General features: G+C 46.2%; 1 protein-coding gene across 3 annotated transcripts in view; it reads right to left on the reverse strand.

Moving 5' to 3' along the window:
* The window catches only part of LOC123992473 (aldehyde dehydrogenase family 3 member A2-like), a 53,223-nt gene extending 33,733 nt beyond the window's left edge, over positions 1–19,490 (reverse strand). The window contains exons 1-4 of one of the 3 annotated variants that reach the window (XM_046293635.1): positions 19,335–19,490; positions 7,192–7,370; positions 6,915–7,043; positions 6,008–6,110 (exon numbers count right to left, since the gene is read on the reverse strand). In XM_046293635.1, coding sequence (XP_046149591.1) covers positions 6,008–6,110; positions 6,915–7,043; positions 7,192–7,347 — 388 coding nt within the window. In that variant the 5' untranslated portion in view covers positions 7,348–7,370; positions 19,335–19,490. Of the gene's footprint in view, positions 1–6,007; positions 6,111–6,914; positions 7,044–7,191; positions 7,412–19,334 lie in introns of all 3 variants that reach the window. The other 2 variants (XM_046293636.1, XM_046293637.1) reach the window with 2 other exon arrangements.
* Between the last annotated feature and the right edge of the window lie 243 nt (positions 19,491–19,733).

Consider the following 19,733-nt stretch of genomic DNA (forward strand, 5'->3'; position numbering starts at 1 on the left):
ACAGACCTCTCCTCAACTCTTTATTACAGACAGACCTCTCCCCATCTCTTTATTACAGACAGACCTCTCCCCATCTCTTTATTACAGACAGACCTCTCCCCATCTCTATATTACAGACAGACCTCTCCCCATCTCTTTATTACAGACAGACCTCTCCCCATCTCTTTATTACAGACAGACCTCTCCCCATCTCTTTATTACAGACAGACCTCTCCCCATCTCTATATTACAGACAGACCTCTCCCCATCTCTTTATTACAGACAGACCTCTCCCCATCTCTTTATTACAGACAGACCTCTCCCCATCTCTTTATTACAGACATACCTCTCCCCATCTCTTTATTACAGACAGACCTCTCCCCATCTCTTTATTACAGACAGACCTCTCCCCATCTCTTTATTACAGACAGACCTCTCCTCAACTCTTTATTACAGACAGACCTCTCCCCATCTCTTTATTACAGACAGACCTCTCCCCATCTCTTTATTACAGACAGACCTCTCCTCAACTCTTTATTACAGACAGACCTCTCCCCATCTCTTTATTACAGACAGACCTCTCCCCATCTCTTTATTACAGACAGACCTCTCCCCATCTCTTTATTACAGACAGACCTCTCCTCATCTCTTTATTACAGACAGACCTCTCCCCATCTCTTTATTACAGACAGACCTCTCCCCATCTCTTTATTACAGACAGACCTCTCCCCATCTCTTTATTACAGACAGACCTCTCCCCATCTCTTTATTACAGACAGACCTCTCCCCATCTCTTTATTACAGACAGACCTCTCCCCATCTCTTTATTATGACAGACCTCTCCCCATCTCTTTATTACAGACAGACCTCTCCCCATCTCTTTATTAAGGACAGACCTCTCCCCATCTCTATATTACAGACAGACCCCTCCTCATCTCTTTATTACAGACAGACCTCTCCCCATCTCTTTATTACAGACAGACCTCTCCCCATCTCTTTATTACAGACAGACCTCTCCCCATCTCTTTATTACAGACAGACCTCTCCCCATCTCTATATTACAGACAGACCTCTCCCCATCTCTATATTACAGACAGACCCCTCCTCATCTCTTTATTACAGACAGACCTCTCCTCATCTCTATATTACAGACAGACCCCTCCTCATCTCTATATTACAGACAGACCCCTCCTCATCTCTATATTACAGACAGACCCCTCCTCATCTCTTTATTACAGACAGACCTCTCCCCATCTCTATATTACAGACAGACATCTCCTCATCTCTATATTACAGACAGACCCCTCCTCATCTCTATATTACAGACAGACCTCTCCCCATCTCTATATTACAGACAGACATCTCCTCATCTCTATATTACAGACAGACCCCTCCTCATCTCTTTATTACAGACAGACCCCTCCTCATCTCTATATTACAGACAGACCCCTCCTCATCTCTATATTACAGACAGACCCCTCCTCATCTCTATATTACAGACAGACCTCTCCTCATCTCTATATTACAGACAGACCCCTCCTCATCTCTTTATTACAGACAGACCCCTCCTCATCTCTATATTACAGACAGACCCCTCCCCATCTCTATATTACAGACAGACCTCTCCTCATCTCTTTATTACAGACAGACCTCTCCCCATCTCTTTATTACAGACAGACCTCTCCCCATCTCTTTATTACAGACAGACCTCTCCCCATCTCTTTATTACAGACAGACCTCTCCTCATCTCTTTATTACAGACAGACCTCTCCCCATCTCTTTATTACAGACAGACCTCTCCCCATCTCTTTATTACAGACAGACCTCTCCCCATCTCTTTATTACAGACAGACCTCTCCCCATCTCTTTATTACAGACAGACCTCTCCCCATCTCTTTATTACAGACAGACCTCTCCCCATCTCTTTATTACAGACAGACCTCTCCTCATCTCTTTATTACAGACAGACCTCTCCTCATCTCTTTATTACAGACAGACCTCTCCTCATCTCTTTATTACAGACAGACCTCTCCTCATCTCTTTATTACAGACAGACCCCTCCTCATCTCTTTATTACAGACAGACCTCTCCCCATCTCTTTATTACAGACAGACCTCTCCTCATCTCTTTATTACAGACAGACCCCTCCTCATCTCTTTATTACAGACAGACCTCTCCTCATCTCTATATTACAGACAGACCTCTCCTCATCTCTATATTACAGACAGACCCCTCCTCATCTCTATATTACAGACAGACCCCTCCTCATCTCTATATTACAGACAGACCTCTCCTCATCTCTTTATTACAGACAGACCTCTCCTCATCTCTATATTACAGACAGACCTCTCCTCATCTCTTTATTACAGACAGACCTCTCCTCATCTCTATATTACAGACAGACCTCTCCTCATCTCTATATTACAGACAGACCTCTCCTCATCTCTATATTACAGACAGACCTCTCCTCATCTCTATATTACAGACAGACCCCTCCTCATCTCTATATTACAGACAGACCTCTCCTCATCTCTATATTACAGACAGACCTCTCCTCATCTCTATATTACAGACAGACCTCTCCTCATCTCTTTATTACAGACAGACCTCTCCTCATCTCTTTATTACAGACAGACCTCTCATCATCTCTTTATTACAGACAGACCTCTCCTCATCTCTTTATTACAGACAGACCTCTCCTCATCTCTTTATTACAGACAGACCTCTCCTCATCTTTATTACAGACAGACCTCTCCTCATCTCTTTATTACAGACAGACATCTCCTCATCTCTTTATTACAGACAGACCCCTCCTCATCTCTATATTACAGACAGACCTCTCCTCATCTCTATATTACAGACAGACCTCTCCTCATCTCTTTATTACAGACAGACCTCTCCTCATCTCTATATTACAGACAGACCTCTCCTCATCTCTTTATTACAGACAGACCTCTCCTCATCTCTATATTACAGACAGACCTCTCCTCATCTCTTTATTACAGACAGACCTCTCCTCATCTCTATATTACAGACAGACCTCTCCTCATCTCTATATTACAGACAGACCTCTCCTCATCTCTATATTACAGACAGACCTCTCCTCATCTCTTTATTACAGACAGACCTCTCCTCATCTCTATATTACAGACAGACCTCTCCTCATCTCTTTATTACAGACAGACCTCTCCTCATCTCTATATTACAGACAGACCTCTCCTCATCTCTTTATTACAGACAGACCTCTCCTCATCTCTATATTACAGACAGACCTCTCCTCATCTCTATATTACAGACAGACCTCTCCTCATCTCTATATTACAGACAGACCTCTCCTCATCTCTTTATTACAGACAGACCTCTCCTCATCTCTATATTACAGACAGACCTCTCCTCATCTCTATATTACAGACAGACCTCTCCTCATCTCTATATTACAGACAGACCTCTCCTCATCTCTATATTACAGACAGACCCCTCCTCATCTCTATATTACAGACAGACCTCTCCTCATCTCTATATTACAGACAGACCTCTCCTCATCTCTATATTACAGACAGACCTCTCCTCATCTCTTTATTACAGACAGACCTCTCCTCATCTCTTTATTACAGACAGACCTCTCATCATCTCTTTATTACAGACAGACCTCTCCTCATCTCTTTATTACAGACAGACCTCTCCTCATCTCTTTATTACAGACAGACCTCTCCTCATCTTTATTACAGACAGACCTCTCCTCATCTCTTTATTACAGACAGACATCTCCTCATCTCTTTATTACAGACAGACCCCTCCTCATCTCTATATTACAGACAGACCTCTCCTCATCTCTTATTACAGACAGACCTCTCCTCATCTCTTTATTACAGACAGACCTCTCCTCATCTCTATATTACAGACAGACCTCTCCTCATCTCTTTATTACAGACAGACCTCTCCTCATCTCTATATTACAGACAGACCTCTCCTCATCTCTTTATTACAGACAGACCTCTCCTCATCTCTATATTACAGACAGACCTCTCCTCATCTCTATATTACAGACAGACCTCTCCTCATCTCTATATTACAGACAGACCTCTCCTCATCTCTTTATTACAGACAGACCTCTCCTCATCTCTATATTACAGACAGACCTCTCCTCATCTCTATATTACAGACAGACCTCTCCTCATCTCTATATTACAGACAGACCTCTCCTCATCTCTATATTACAGACAGACCTCTCCTCATCTCTATATTACAGACAGACCTCTCCTCATCTCTATATTACAGACAGACCTCTCCTCATCTCTATATTACAGACAGACCTCTCCTCATCTCTTTATTACAGACAGACCTCTCCTCATCTCTTTATTACAGACAGACCTCTCATCATCTCTTTATTACAGACAGACCTCTCCTCATCTCTTTATTACAGACAGACCTCTCCTCATCTCTTTATTACAGACAGACCTCTCCTCATCTTTATTACAGACAGACCTCTCCTCATCTCTTTATTACAGACAGACCTCTCCTCATCTCTTTATTACAGACAGACCTCTCCTCATCTCTTTATTACAGACAGACCTCTCATCATCTCTTTATTACAGACAGACCTCTCCTCATCTCTTTATTACAGACAGACCTCTCCTCATCTCTTTATTACAGACAGACCTCTCCTCATCTTTATTACAGACAGACCTCTCCTCATCTCTTTATTACAGACAGACATCTCCTCATCTCTTTATTACAGACAGACCTCTCCTCATCTCTTTATTACAGACAGACATCTCCTCATCTCTTTATTACAGACAGACCTCTCCTCATCTCTTTATTACAGACATACCTCTCCTCATCTTTATTACAGACAGACCTCTCCTCATCTCTTTATTACAGACAGACCCCTCCTCATCTCTTTATTACAGACAGACCTCTCCTCATCTCTTTATTACAGACAGACCTCTCCTCATCTCTTTATTACAGACAGACCTCTCCTCATCTCTTTATTACAGACAGACCTCTCCTCATCTCTTTATTACAGACAGACCTCTCCTCATCTCTTTATTACAGACAGACCTCTCCTCATCTCTTTATTACAGACAGACCTCTCCTCATCTCTTTATTACAGACAGACCTCTCCTCATCTCTTTATTACAGACAGACCTCTCCTCATCTCTTTATTACAGACAGACCTCTCCTCATCTCTTTATTACAGACAGACCTCTCCTCATCTCTTTATTACAGACAGACCTCTCCTCATCTCTTTATTACAGACAGACCTCTCCTCATCTTTATTACAGACAGACCTCTCCTCATCTCTTTATTACAGACAGACCTCTCCTCACCTCTCCTCATCTTTATTACAGACAGACCTCTCCTCATCTCTTTATTACAGACAGACCTCTCCCCATCTCTTTATTACAGACAGACCTCTCCCCATCTCTTTATTACAGACAGACCTCTCCTCATCTCTTTATTACAGACAGACCTCTCCTCATCTTTATTACAGACAGACCTCTCCTCATCTCTTTATTACAGACAGACCTCTCCTCATCTCTTTATTACAGACAGACCTCTCCTCATCTTTATTACAGACAGACCTCTCCTCATCTCTTTATTACAGACAGACCTCTCCTCATCTCTTTATTACAGACAGACCTCTCCTCATCTCTTTATTACAGACAGACCTCTCCTCATCTCTTTATTACAGACAGACCTCTCCTCATCTTTATTACAGACAGACCTCTCCTCATCTCTTTATTACAGACAGACCTCTCCTCATCTCTTTATTACAGACAGACCTCTCCTCATCTCTTTATTACAGACAGACCTCTCCTCATCTCTTTATTACAGACAGACCTCTCCCCATCTCTTTATTACAGACAGACATCTCCTCATCTCTTTATTACAGACAGACATCTCCTCATCTTTACCAACATTAAATGTATATGTTTTGAACATGACAGTTTACAATCTAAGGCTGAAAATAAACACAGCTATGGAGGAATAGTAATGGAGGGGAAAGATAAACATAGGGGCGTACCAGCAGCGATGGCCCCGACCAGGGGCTGCAGAGTGAGGGCCCAGGGGTAGTTCCAGGCCCCGATGATGAGGACCACTCCCAGGGGCTCTGGCTGAATGTATACCTTCAATTACATGAAACTGTATTAATCCTCTCAGTCAGTGGCTAAATGGTTTACATATATACATACCCCTAGAAAAAAAAGTCCTTCAGCTGTCCCCATGGGGAGAACCTTTAGAAGAAACCTTTTGAGATCCATGTAGAACCGTGTTGGGTTTCATATAGAACCCTTAGAAGAAACCTTTTGAGATCCATGTAGAACCATGTTGGGTTTCATATAGAACCCTTAGAAGAAACCTTTTGAGATCCATGTAGAACCATGTTGGGTTTCATATAGAACCCTTAGAAGAAACCTTTTGAGATCCATGTAGAACCATGTTGGGTTTCATATAGAACCCTTAGAAGAAACCTTTTGAGATCCATGTAGAACCATGTTGGGTTTCATATAGAACCCTTCGAAGAAACATTTTGAGATCCATGTAGAACCATGTTGGGTTTCATATAGAACCCTTAGAAGAAACCTTTTGAGATCCATGTAGAACCATGTTGGGTTTCATATAGAACCCTTAGAAGAAACCTTTTGAGATCCATGTAGAACCGTGTTGGGTTTCATATAGAACCCTTAGAAGAAACCTTTTGAGATCCATGTAGAACCATGTTGGGTTTCATATAGAACCCTTAGAAGAAACCTTTTGAGATCCATGTAGAACCGTGTTGGGTTTCATACAGAACCCTCTGTGGGAGGGGTTATTCAAATGCTTCTCCAATCGGAGACAGCCGTAGGACCTTCTTTCTAAGAGAGTAGTTAAGTTTAAATGTCTGCTGTAAAGGACTGATGTAGTTCACTGATATGTGGTCCACACTGTACCTGGTCTGAGATGGTGAGGAGGCTCTTCTCTACTGGCCGAGGAGCAGCCCACTGCGTCAGCTTTGACACAGCCAGGCTGATCTCATTCTCCAGGCCGATCAACTCCAACAATGGGGTGTCGTACTGGCTCTGTGGAATGCAAATGGGACATCAAATGGAACATCACGCCCTACTTTTGACCAGGGCACAAAAGGCAAATTCACTTTACTTCCTGAAATGTTTGTCTTCAATATTTTAATTGACCCCAACCCAGATAAGTCCAGTGTGAAGATTTTACCCTGTTGATGTCCTGTTTGAGGGCGGTGGCGATCTCTCCCTGTCTGTCTGTGATCATCCTCTGGAGGGACTTGAGCTGCTGAACTCTGAACTCCAGGGGTCGCGACCTCCCGGCAAGGAAGTTCTCCCTGGCCCGCTGCACCACCTGCATCTCCATGGAAAAGTGTCACCAGCACACACCTGGATAGATAGACGGACAGACACAGGTCACCAACTCGCACCTGTAGAGTACACACACAGGTACCGGTCACCAGACCACACCTGTACAGACAGACCAACAGAGAGTACAGACAGATACAGGTACCTGTCACCAGACCACACCTGTACAGACAGACCAACAGAGAGTACAGACAGATACAGGTACCTGTCACCAGACCACACCTGTACAGTACAGATACAGGTACCAGACCACACCTGTACAGTACAGATACAGGTACCTGTTACCAGACCACACCTGTACAGTATAGATACAGGTACCTGTTACCAGACCACACCTGTACAGACAGACCAACAGAGAGTACAGACAGATACAGGTACCTGTCACCAGCACACACCTGGATAGATAGACGGACAGACACAGGTCACCAACTCGCACCTGTAGAGTACACACACAGGTACCGGTCACCAGACCACACCTGTACAGACAGACCAACAGAGAGTACAGACAGATACAGGTACCTGTCACCAGACCACACCTGTACAGTACAGATACAGGTACCAGACCACACCTGTACAGTACAGATACAGGTACCTGTTACCAGACCACACCTGTACAGTATAGATACAGGTACCTGTTACCAGACCACACCTGTACAGACAGACCAACAGAGAGTACAGACAGATACAGGTACCTGTCACCAGACCACACCTGTACAGTACAGATACAGGTACCAGACCACACCTGTACAGTACAGATACAGGTACCAGACCACACCTGTACAGTATAGATACAGGTACCTGTTACCAGACCACACCTGTACAGTATAGATACAGGTACCTGTTACCAGACCACACCTGTACAGTATAGATACAGGTACCTGTTACCAGACCACACCTGTACAGACAGACCAACAGAGAGTACAGACAGATACAGGTACCTGTCACCAGACCACACCTGTACAGTACAGATACAGGTACCAGACCACACCTGTACAGTATAGATACAGGTACCTGTCACCAGACCACACCTGTACAGTATACATACAGGTACCTGTCACCAGACCACACCTGTACAGTATAGATACAGGTACCTGTCACCAGACCACACCTGTACAGTACAGATACAGGTACCTGTCACCAGACCACACCTGTACAGTATAGATACAGGTACCTGTCACCAGACCACACCTATACAGTATAGATACAGGTACCTGTCACCAGACCACACCTGTACAGTATAGATACAGGTACCTGTCACCAGACCACACCTGTACAGTATAGATACAGGTACCTGTCACCAGACCACACCTGTACAGTATAGATACAGGTACCTGTCACCAGACCACACCTGTACAGTATAGATACAGGTACCTGTCACCAGACCACACCTGTACAGTATAGATACAGGTACCTGTCACCAGACCACACCTGTACAGTATAGATACAGGTACCAGACATTTACATTACATTTAAGTCATTTAGCAGACGCTCTTATCCAGAGCGACTTACAAATTGGTGCATTCACCTTATGACATCCAGTGGGACAGTCACTTAACAATAGTGCATCTAAAACTTAGGGGGGTGGGGTGAGAGGGATTACTTAACCTATCCTAGGTATTCCTTAAAGAGGTGGGGTTTCAGGTGTCTCCGGAAGGTGGTGATTGACTCCGCTGTCCTGGCGTCGTGAGGGAGTTTGTTCCACCATTGGGGGGCCAGGGCAGCGAACAGTTTTGACTGGGCTGAGCGGGAGCTGTACTTCCTCAGTGGTAGGGAGGCGAGCAGGCCAGAGGTGGATGAACGCAGTGCCCTTGTTTGGGTGTAGGGCCTGATCAGAGCCTGGAGGTACTGAGGTGCCGTTCCCCTCACAGCTCCGTAGGCAAGCACCATGGTCTTGTAGCGGATGCGAGCTTCAACTGGAAGCCAGTGGAGAGAACGGAGGAGCGGGGTGACGTGAGAGAACTTGGGAAGGTTGAACACCAGACGGGCTGCGGCGTTCTGGATGAGTTGAAGGGGTTTAATGGCACAGGCAGGGAGCCCAGCCAACAGCGAGTTGCAGTAATCCAGACGGGAGATGACAAGTGCCTGGATTAGGACCTGCGCCGCTTCCTGTGTGAGGCAGGGTCGTACTCTGCGGATGTTGTAGAGCATGAACCTACAGGAACAGGCCACCGCCTTGATGTTAGTTGAGAACGACAGGGTGTTGTCCAGGATCACGCCAAGGTTCTTGGCGCTCTGGGAGGAGGACACAATGGAGTTGTCAACCGTGATGGCGAGATCATGGAACGGGCAGTCCTTCCCCGGGAGGAAGAGCAGCTCCGTCTTGCCGAGGTTCAGCTTGAGGTGGTGATCCGTCATCCACACTGATATGTCTGCCAGACATGCAGAGATGCGATTCGCCACCTGGTCATCAGAAGGGGGAAAGGAGAAGATTAATTGTGTGTCGTCTGCATAGCAATGATAAGAGAGACCATGTGAGGTTATGACAGAGCCAAGTGACTTGGTGTATAGCGAGAATAGGAGAGGGCCAAGAACAGAGCCCTGGGGGACACCAGTGGTGAGAGCGCGTGGTGAGGAGACAGATTCTCGCCACGCCACCTGGTAGGAGCGACCTGTCAGGTAGGACGCAATCCAAGCGTGGGCCGCGCCGGAGATGCCCAACTCGGAGAGGGTGGAGAGGAGGATCTGATGGTTCACAGTATCGAAGGCAGCCGATAGATCTAGAAGGATGAGAGCAGAGGAGAGAGAGTTAGCTTTAGCAGTGCGGAGCGCCTCCGTGATACAGAGGAGAGCAGTCTCAGTTGAATGACTAGTCTTGAAACCTGACTGATTTGGATCAAGAAGGTCATTCAGAGAGAGATAGCGGGAGAGCTGGCCAAGGACGGCACGTTCAAGAGTTTTGGAGAGAAAAGAAAGAAGGGATACTGGTCTGTAATTGTTGACATCGGAGGGATCGAGTGTAGGTTTTTTCAGAAGGGGTGCAACTCTCGCTCTCTTGAAGACGGAAGGGACGTAGCCAGCGGTCAGGGATGAGTTGATGAGCGAGGTGAGGTAAGGGAGAAGGTCTCCGGAAATGGTCTGGAGAAGAGAGGAGGGGATAGGGTCAAGCGGGCAGGTTGTTGGGCGGCCGGCCGTCACAAGACGCGAGATTTCATCTGGAGAGAGAGGGGAGAAAGAGGTCAGAGCACAGGGTAGGGCAGTGTGAGCAGAACCAGCGGTGTCGTTTGACTTAGCAAACGAGGATCGGATGTCGTCGACCTTCTTTTCAAAATGGTTGACGAAGTCATCTGCAGAGAGGGAGGAGGGGGGAGGGGGCGGAATATTCAGGAGGGAGGAGAAGGTGGCAAAGAGCTTCCTAGGGTTAGAGGCAGATGCTTGGAATTTAGCGTGGTAGAAAGTGGCTTTAGCAGCAGAGACAGAGGAGGAAAATGTAGAGAGGAGGGAGTGAAAGGATGCCAGGTCCGCAGGGAGGCGAGTTTTCCTCCATTTCCGCTCGGCTGCCCGGAGCCCTGTTCTGTGAGCTCGCAATGAGTCATCGAGCCACGGAGCGGGAGGGGAGGACCGAGCCGGCCTGGAGGATAGGGGACATAGAGAGTCAAGGGATGCAGAGAGGGAGGAGAGGAGGGTTGAGGAGGCAGAATCAGGAGATAGGTGGGAGAAGGTTTGAGCGGAGGGAAGAGATGATAGGATGGAAGAGGAGAGAGTAGCGGGGGAGAGAGAGCGAAGGTTGGGACGGCGCGATACCATCCGAGTAGGGGCAGTGTGGGAGGTGTTGGATGAGAGCGAGAGGGAAAAGGATACAAGGCAGTGGTCGGAGACTTGGAGGGAGTTGCAATGAGGTTAGTGGAAGAACAGCATCTAGTAAAGATGAGGTCGAGCGTATTGCCTGCCTTGTGAGTAGGGGGAAGGTGAGAGGGTGAGGTCAAAAGAGGAGAGGAGTGGAAAGAAGGAGGCAGAGAGGAAAGAGTCAAAGGTAGACGTGGGGAGGTTAAAGTCGCCCAGAACTGTGAGAGGTGAGCCGTCCTCAGGAAAGGAGCTTATCAAGGCATCAAGCTCATTGATGAACTCTCCGAGGGAACCTGGAGGGTGATAAATGATAAGGATGTTAAGCTTGAAAGGGCTAGTAACTGTGACAGCATGGAATTCAAAGGAGGCGATAGACAGATGGGTAAGGGGAGAAAGAGAGAATGACCACTTGGGAGAGATGAGGATCCCGGTGCCACCACCCCGCTGACCAGACGCTCTCGGGGTGTGCGAGAACACGTGGGCGGACGAAGAGAGAGCAGTAGGAGTAGCAGTGTTGTCTGTGGTGATCCATGTTTCCGTCAGTGCCAAGAAGTCGAGGGACTGGAGGGAGGCATAGGCTGAGATGAACTCTGCCTTGTTGACCGCAGATTGGCAGTTCCAGAGGCTACCGGAGACCTGGAACTCCACGTGGGTCGTGCGCGCTGGGACCACCAGAGTAGGGTGGCCGCGGCCACGCGGTGAGGAGCGTTTGTATGGTCTGTGCAGAGAGGAGAGAACAGGGATAAACAGACACATAGTTGACAGGCTACAGAAGAGGCTACGCTAATGCAAAGGAGATTGGAATGACAAGTGGACTACACGTCTCGAATGTTCAGAAAGTTAAGCTACGTAGCAAGAATCTTATTGACTAAAATGATTAAAATGATACAGTACTGCTGAAGTAGGCCAGCTGGCAGTGGGTGCGTTGTTGACACTACACTAATCAAGTCGTTCCGTTGAGTGTAATAGTTTCTGCAGTGTTGCTATTCGGGGGCTAGCAGTGTTGTTTACGTTACGTTGCGTTAAAAGAACGACAATAGATGGCTAGCGAACCTAGAAAATCGCTCTAGACTACACAATTATCTTTGATACAAAGACGGCTATGTAGCTAGCTAAGTAGCTAGCTACGATCAAACAAATCAAACCGTTGTACTGTAATGAAATGAAGTGAAAATGTGATACTCCCTGTGAATGCGACCGGGTTGTTGAGTTCTATACAGAAGACGTTGGCTAGCGTTGGCTAGCTAGCAGAGTCACCTACGTTAAGGACGACAAATAGCTGGCTAGCTAACCTCGGTAAATTAAGATAATCACTCTAAGACTACACACTCTAAACCTAAACAACACAATTATCTTGGATACGATGATACGAAGACAGCAAAGACAGCTATGTAGCTAGCTAACACTAAACTAATCAAATCGTTCAGTTGAGTGTAATAGTTTCTCCAGTGCAGCTAATCAGTGGACGTTAGCTAGCTGGCTAGTGAAGACTACGTTAGGACGGCGAAATACGATAATTACGCAATTATCTTTGATACAAAGACGGCTATGTAGCTAGCTGAGAAGAAATTGCTAAGATAAGACAAATCAAACCGTTGTGATATAATGAAATATAATGAAAAAGTTATACTACCCGTTGGAGCGAAGTGCAGATGCGACCACTCGCTCCAACCGGAACCGGTGACAGGTACCTGTACATTACAGATACAGGTACCTGTCACCAGACCACACCTGTACAGTACAGATACAGGTACCAGACCACACCTGTACAGTATAGATACAGGTACCTGTCACCAGACCACACCTGTACAGTATAGATACAGGTACCTGTCACCAGACCACACCTGTACAGTATAGATACAGGTACCTGTCACCAGACCACACCTGTACAGTATAGATACAGGTACCTGTCACAAGACCACACCTGTACAGTACAGATACAGGTACCTGTCACCAGACCACACCTGTACAGTATAGATACAGGTACCTGTTACCAGGCCACATCTGTACAGTATAGATACAGGTACCTGTCACCAGACCACACCTGTACAGTACAGCTACAGGTACCTGTCACCAGACCACACCTGTACAGTATAGATACAGGTACCAGACCACACCTGTACAGTATAGATACAGGTACCTGTCACCAGACCACACCTGTACAGTACAGCTACAGGTACCTGTCACCAGACCACACCTGTACAGTATAGATACAGGTACCAGACCACACCTGTACAGTATAGATACAGGTACCTGTCACCAGACCACACATGTACAGTATAGATACAGGTACCAGACCACACCTGTACAGTATAGATACAGGTACCTGTCACCAGACCACACCTGTACAGTATAGATACAGGTACCTGTCACCAGACCACACCTGTACAGTACAAGACCACTAGACCACAATGTAAATTGTCCGGTGGTGATTTTTATTAATTGTTCAGCAGTCTAATGGCTTGGGGGTAGAAGCTGTTGAGGAGCCTTTTGGTCCAAACTTGCCATTCCTGTACCGCTTGCTGTGCGATAGCAGAGAAAACAGTCTATAACTTGAGTGACTGGAGTCTCTGACAATTTTATGGGCTTTACCTCTGACACCGCTTTTTATATAGGTCCTGGATGGCAGGAAGCTTGGCCCCAGTGATGTACTGGGCCGTACGTACTACCCTCTGTAGCGCCTTATGGTCAAATGCCAAGCAGTTGCCATACCAGGCGGTGATGCAACCGGCCAGGATGCTCTCGATTGTCACGACTTACACCGAAGTCGTTTCCTCTCCTTGTTCGGGCGGTGTTCGGCGGTCGGCGTCACCGGTCTTCTAGCCATCATCGATCCACTTTCCATTTATTTTGTCTTGTTTTCCTACACACCTGGTTTCCATTTCCCTCATTAAGTATTTTGTATTTGGCCCTGTGTTCCCCCCATGTCCTTGTGTGGAATTGTTTATTTCTTGTAGTGCTTGTGCACAGTATGCTGGTATTTACCGGGTTATGTTTGACCCCTTTGATGTATTGTTCTGTTGACGGTAGTTTATGTATATTAAACGACACCGTTGTAAACCAGTTTTTGCTCTCCTGCGCCTGACTTCTCGGCGCTGCCATGGACCGCGTTGTCCAAACAATGGACCGCTGGGAGTGACAGGGATTTCCTCCAGCGCCTCCCCCAGCACAACAGGGGTCTCCACTACTCACTCCCCCTGCACCCGGTTCCAGTGGGATTCGCCTCACCCTCCTCGTGGAGTACCCGGCTACTTCAGGCTGTGAAAGGGTGTCCGCCCTCGTCTCCTGCCTCTCGGCGAAAGCCCTTGAGTGGGCCAACGCCGGTGCTGGACCACTTTGAGGAGTTCACCCGTCGTTTCCGGGCAGTCTTCGACCACCCGCCCAGGGCAGAGCGACGGGTGAACATCTTTTCTACCTACGGCAGGGGACGAGGAGCGCACAGGAGTTCGCTTTGGACTTTCGGACCCTGGCCTCCGGAGCAGGATGGAACGACAGGGCCCTGATCTACTACTATCGCTGCAGTTTGTGCAAGGACCTCCGTCGAGACAGCTGGTAGACCTGTCCATACGAGTGGATAACCTGCTGGCTACCTGCGGATGTCCAGATTGGGGTCTGTTGGTTCCATCCCCCAGCACCACAGCTCCGATGCCCACGGAGTTGGGAGGTGCTGCGCTCAGGGAGACCGGAGGAGGTTCCGTCTCGTGCACCATCTGTGGCCGCAGAGGTCACACTTCCGTTCGGTGCTGTGTTGGTTCGTCTGGGGGTCGAGGCAGCAGGCAGGGCACTCTGGCATCACCTCAGGTGAGAAGGCACCATTCTCACCCAGAGCCCTCTGTTGCATACATGTTTTTGTTCATTACTCTTCCTGAGTTTTCCCCGCATAAGGCGCTCCTCGATTCAGGCGCGGCTGGGAATTTTATTGACAGATCATTTGCCCATGGTTTAGGGATCCCCATGGTTCCTGCGGCTATGCCCATCCTAGTTCACGCCTTAGATAGTCGACCATTAGGGTCAGGGTTGATTAGGGATGCCATCGCTCCTCTGGACATGGTGACGCAGGGGGGTCACATGGAGAAAATCAGTTTCTTTCTCATTGACTCTCCTGTGTTCCCCGTGGTGCTAGGCTTACCCTGGTTAGCTTGTCATGACCCCACTGTTTCATGGCAACGGAGGGCTCTCACGGGGTGGTCGCGAGAGTGCTCGAGGAGGTGTTTAGGGGTTTCCGTAGGTGCTACTACGGTGGAAAGTCCAGACCAGGTCTCCACCATGCGCATTCCCCCTGAATATGTCGATTTGGCTCTCGCCTTCTCCAAAAAGAAGGCGACTCAATTATCAACCCATCGACGGGGGAAATGTGCGATAAATCTCTCCTGTTCTGTTGACGGTGGTTTATGGATATTAAACGACACCGTTGTAAACCAGTTTTCGCTCTCCTGCGTCTAACTTCTCTGCCGCCAGTACGCACAGCATTACATCGATGGTGCAGCTGTAGAACCTTTGGAGGATCTGGGGGCCCATACTATATCTTTTCAGTCTCCTGAAGGGGAAAGGTTTTGTCGTGCCCTCTTCGGGACTGTCTTGGTATGTTTGGACCATGACCGTTCGTTGGTGATGTGGACATCAAGGAACTTGAAACTCTCGACCCGCTCCAGAGGGCCATTATCAGCAACCATCACTCCCGTGTTCCAATGGCATGTTGTGTTAGCTAATCCAAGTTGATCATTTTAAAAGGCTAATTGATCATTAGAAAACCCTTTTGTAATTATTACCTCCACCCAGCTGCCCACTGCACTGAGGAAACACTGTCACTACCGATAAATCCACAATAATTGAGAATCTCAACAAGCATTTTTCTACAGCTGGCCATACTTTCCACCTCGCTACCTCTACCCCGGTCAACAGCCCTGCGTCTCCACAGCAACTCGCCCAATCCTCCCCCACTTCTCTTTCACCCAAATCCAGATAGCTGATGTTCTGATAGACCTGCAAAATCTGGACCCATACAAATCAGCCGGGTTAGACAATCTGGACCCTGTCTTTCTAAAATTATCTGCCGGAATTGTTATACAACCACTATTACTAGCCTGTTCACCTCTCTTTCATATTGTCTGAGATTCCCGTAGATTGGAAAGCATCCCCCTCTTCAAAGGGGTAGACACTCTAGACCCAAACTGCTACAGACCTATATCTATTCTACCTTGCCTTTCTAAGGTCTTTGAAAGCCAAGTTAATAAACAGATTACCAACCATTTCGAATCTCACCCTACCTTCTCCGCTATGCAATCTGGTTTCAGAGCTGGTCATGGGTGCACCTCAGCAACGCTCAAGGTCCTAAACGATATCATAACCACCATCGATAAGAGACATTACCGTGCAGCCGTATTCATCAACCTGGCCAAGGCTTTCGACTCTGTCAATCACAACATTCTTATTGGCAGACTCAACAGCCTTGGTTTCTCAAATGACTGCCTCGCTTGGTTCACCAACTACTTCCCCGATAGAGTTCAGTATGTCAAATCGGAGGGCGTGTTGTCCGGACCTCTGCAGTCTCTATGGGGGTGCCACAGGGTTCAATTCTCGGGCCGACTGTAAACATCAATGATGTCGCTCTCGCTGCGGGTGATTCTTTGATCAACCTCTACGCAGACAACACCATTCTGTATACCTCTGGCCCTTCTTTGGACACTGTGTTAACAAACCTTCAAACGAGCTTCAATGCCATACAACTCTCCTTCTGTGGCCTCCAACTGCTCTTAAATGCAAGTAAAACTAAATGCATGCAGTTCAACCGATCGCTGCACGCACCTGCCCGCTCGTCCAGCATCACTACTCTGGATGGTTCTGACTTTGAATATGTGGACAACTACAAATACCTAGGTGTCTGGTAAGACTGTAAACTCTCCTTCCAGACTCACATTAAACATCTCCAATCCAAAATTAAATCTAGAATCAGCTTCCTATTTCGCAAACAAAGCATCCTTCACTCATGCTGCCAAACATACCCTTGTAAAACTGACCATCCTACCAATCCTCGACTTTGGCGATGTCATTTACAAAATAACCTCCAACAGTCTTCTCAAGAAATTGGATTCAGTCTATCACAGTGCCATCCGTTTTGTCACCAAAGCCCCATATTCTATCCACCACTGGGACATGTACGCTCTCGTTGGCTGGCCCTCACTTCATACTCGTCGCCAAACCCACTGGCTCCAGGTCATTTACAAGTCTCTGCTAGGTACAGCCCCGTCTTATCTCAGCTCACTGGTCACCATAGCAGCACCCACCCGTAGCATGCGCTCCAGCAGGTATATCTCATCCCCAAAGCCAATTCTTCCTTTGACCACCTTTCCTTCCAGTTCTCTGCTGCCGATGACTGGAACGAACTGAAAACATCTCTGAGGATGTTTAAGCACCAGCTGTCAGAGCAGCTCACAGATCACTGCACCTGTACATAGCTCATCTGTAAATAGCCCATCCAATATACCTCATCCCCATACTGTACTTATTTATCTTGCTCCTTTGCACCCCAGTATCTCTACTTGCACATTCATCTTCTGCACATCTATCACTCCAGTGTTTAATTGGTATATTGTAATTACTTCACCACCATGGCCTATTTATTGCCTTTACCTCCCGTATCTCACCTCATTTGCACATGCTGTATATAGACTTTTCTACTGTATTATTGATTGTATGTTTGTATTCCATGTGTAACTCTGTGTTGTTGTTTGTGTTGAACTGCTTTGCTTTATCTTGGCCAGGTCACAGTTGCAAATGAGAACTTGTTCTGAACTAGCCTACTTGGTTAAATAAAGGTTAAATATATATATATTTTTTTTTGGGGGTGGGGGAGCATCAGCATTTGTGGGTTTGATTACAGGCTCAAAATGGCCAGAAACAAAGACCTTTCTTCTGAAATCTGTCAATCTATTCTTGTTCTGAGAAATGAAGGCTATTCCTTGCGTGAAATTGGCAAGAAACTGAAGCTGAAACTCGTACAACGCTGTGTACTACTACTTTCACAGAACAGCGCAAACTGGCTCTAACCAGAATAGAAAGAGGAGTGGGAGGCCCCGGTGCACAACTGAGCAAGAGGACAAGTACATTCGAGTGTCTAGTTTGAGAAACAGACGCCTCACAAGTCCTCAACTGGCAGCTTCATTAAATAGTTCCCACAAAACACCAGTCTCCACGTCAACAGTGAAGAGGCGACTCTGGGATGCTGGCCTTCTAGGCAGAGTTGCAAAGAAAAAGCCATATCTCAGACTGGCCAATAACAAGAAAACATTAAGATGGGCAAAATAACACAGACACTGGACAGTCTATCTCCTTTCCCAGTTTCATCAGCAGTTCTGAATTCACGCTGCTCCAGATGCATAGGGCGTTGTACCTAATAAAGTGACCACTGTATCTATAGACTTTCCACAATGTGTTCTGGGAATACCTGGGGTATTAAACATTTGGCTGTAAGTGTTGAACAGTTGAATCTATTACCTCAGGAGATGGTACCATTCAGCTTGTCTGGGGATGACAAAGGACTTCAACAAAGCCAAAATAGAAAATGATTGGAAGGGGCCTCTTTGCTGTTAAATTAGAGACGTAAATAAATGACTGTTGTGCCTTGTAACTACTTTAAACATGTGCAGCTAACAATGCAAACAATTATTTGGCATACAATTTAAGACTGTAAACATTGTACAATGTAATGTAAACATTGTCTGACTTCATATAGAACAAATTGCACTTGAAATGAACATTTCTTTAAAGTTATTGCAAAATAAATGCATATTTCCACTTTTTTTCTGTGACAATCACTGAATTAGTTATTGGTTTCTTCATCTTTAAATGCAATATTTGAGATTGTATGTATTTCTATCAAACTCAACTGGAATTTCTACTCAAAACAAAGGTTGTAAAAGTATGCTAGACATTTATAGAATAAATCATACCTAGTTTGGTGATTCTGTGACAAAACGGTAAATTAGTTATTGATTTCTTCGTCTTTAAATGGCTTTTGGCGAATGTCCGATTGTGTAAATATAAACTTTACCTTGGTTATAAAATATTAGTTGGTTGGTGGTCAATCCTAAAACGGTATTCAACTGAAGTAACAGTGTAATGAACGTTGTAATCACTCTGATAAGACTACATACAGTACTTTGTCTGTTGAGATACATCTAAACAATTATGTTCAATACTCACACGTGAATGAAAGCACCAATCTGGAGCAACAATATACGAAATCAATGATCCCGATTTATCCAAGTAGTGAAATCACCGCTGGCAGTGTATAACCAACGAGGTGAACAGCGTTATGCTACAGTACAAGTCTGTCCTTGTTCCTGCCTCACTGACGTTACCGTGGGAGGCACATGGCTGCACATTTAACGTTTATCGCACGAGGCTACCGGGGGTATCGTTTACCCCATCAGACGTCACTAGGTAACTAGGTAGACGTTTTTTTTGCATTTATACAAATGGAAAATTGAGCTACGAAATGGCCATATGGTTAGTCCTACAATATCCCGGAATTTTATTCATGAAGTTACACTAGTAAAATAACAGAATGTTGTATGAAATGTTTTCTTTTGCTAAATATAC

The sequence above is a fragment of the Oncorhynchus gorbuscha genome, linkage group LG13 (genome assembly GCF_021184085.1).
Source record: "Oncorhynchus gorbuscha isolate QuinsamMale2020 ecotype Even-year linkage group LG13, OgorEven_v1.0, whole genome shotgun sequence".
In the NCBI taxonomy this organism is placed as follows: Eukaryota; Metazoa; Chordata; class Actinopteri; order Salmoniformes; family Salmonidae; genus Oncorhynchus; species Oncorhynchus gorbuscha.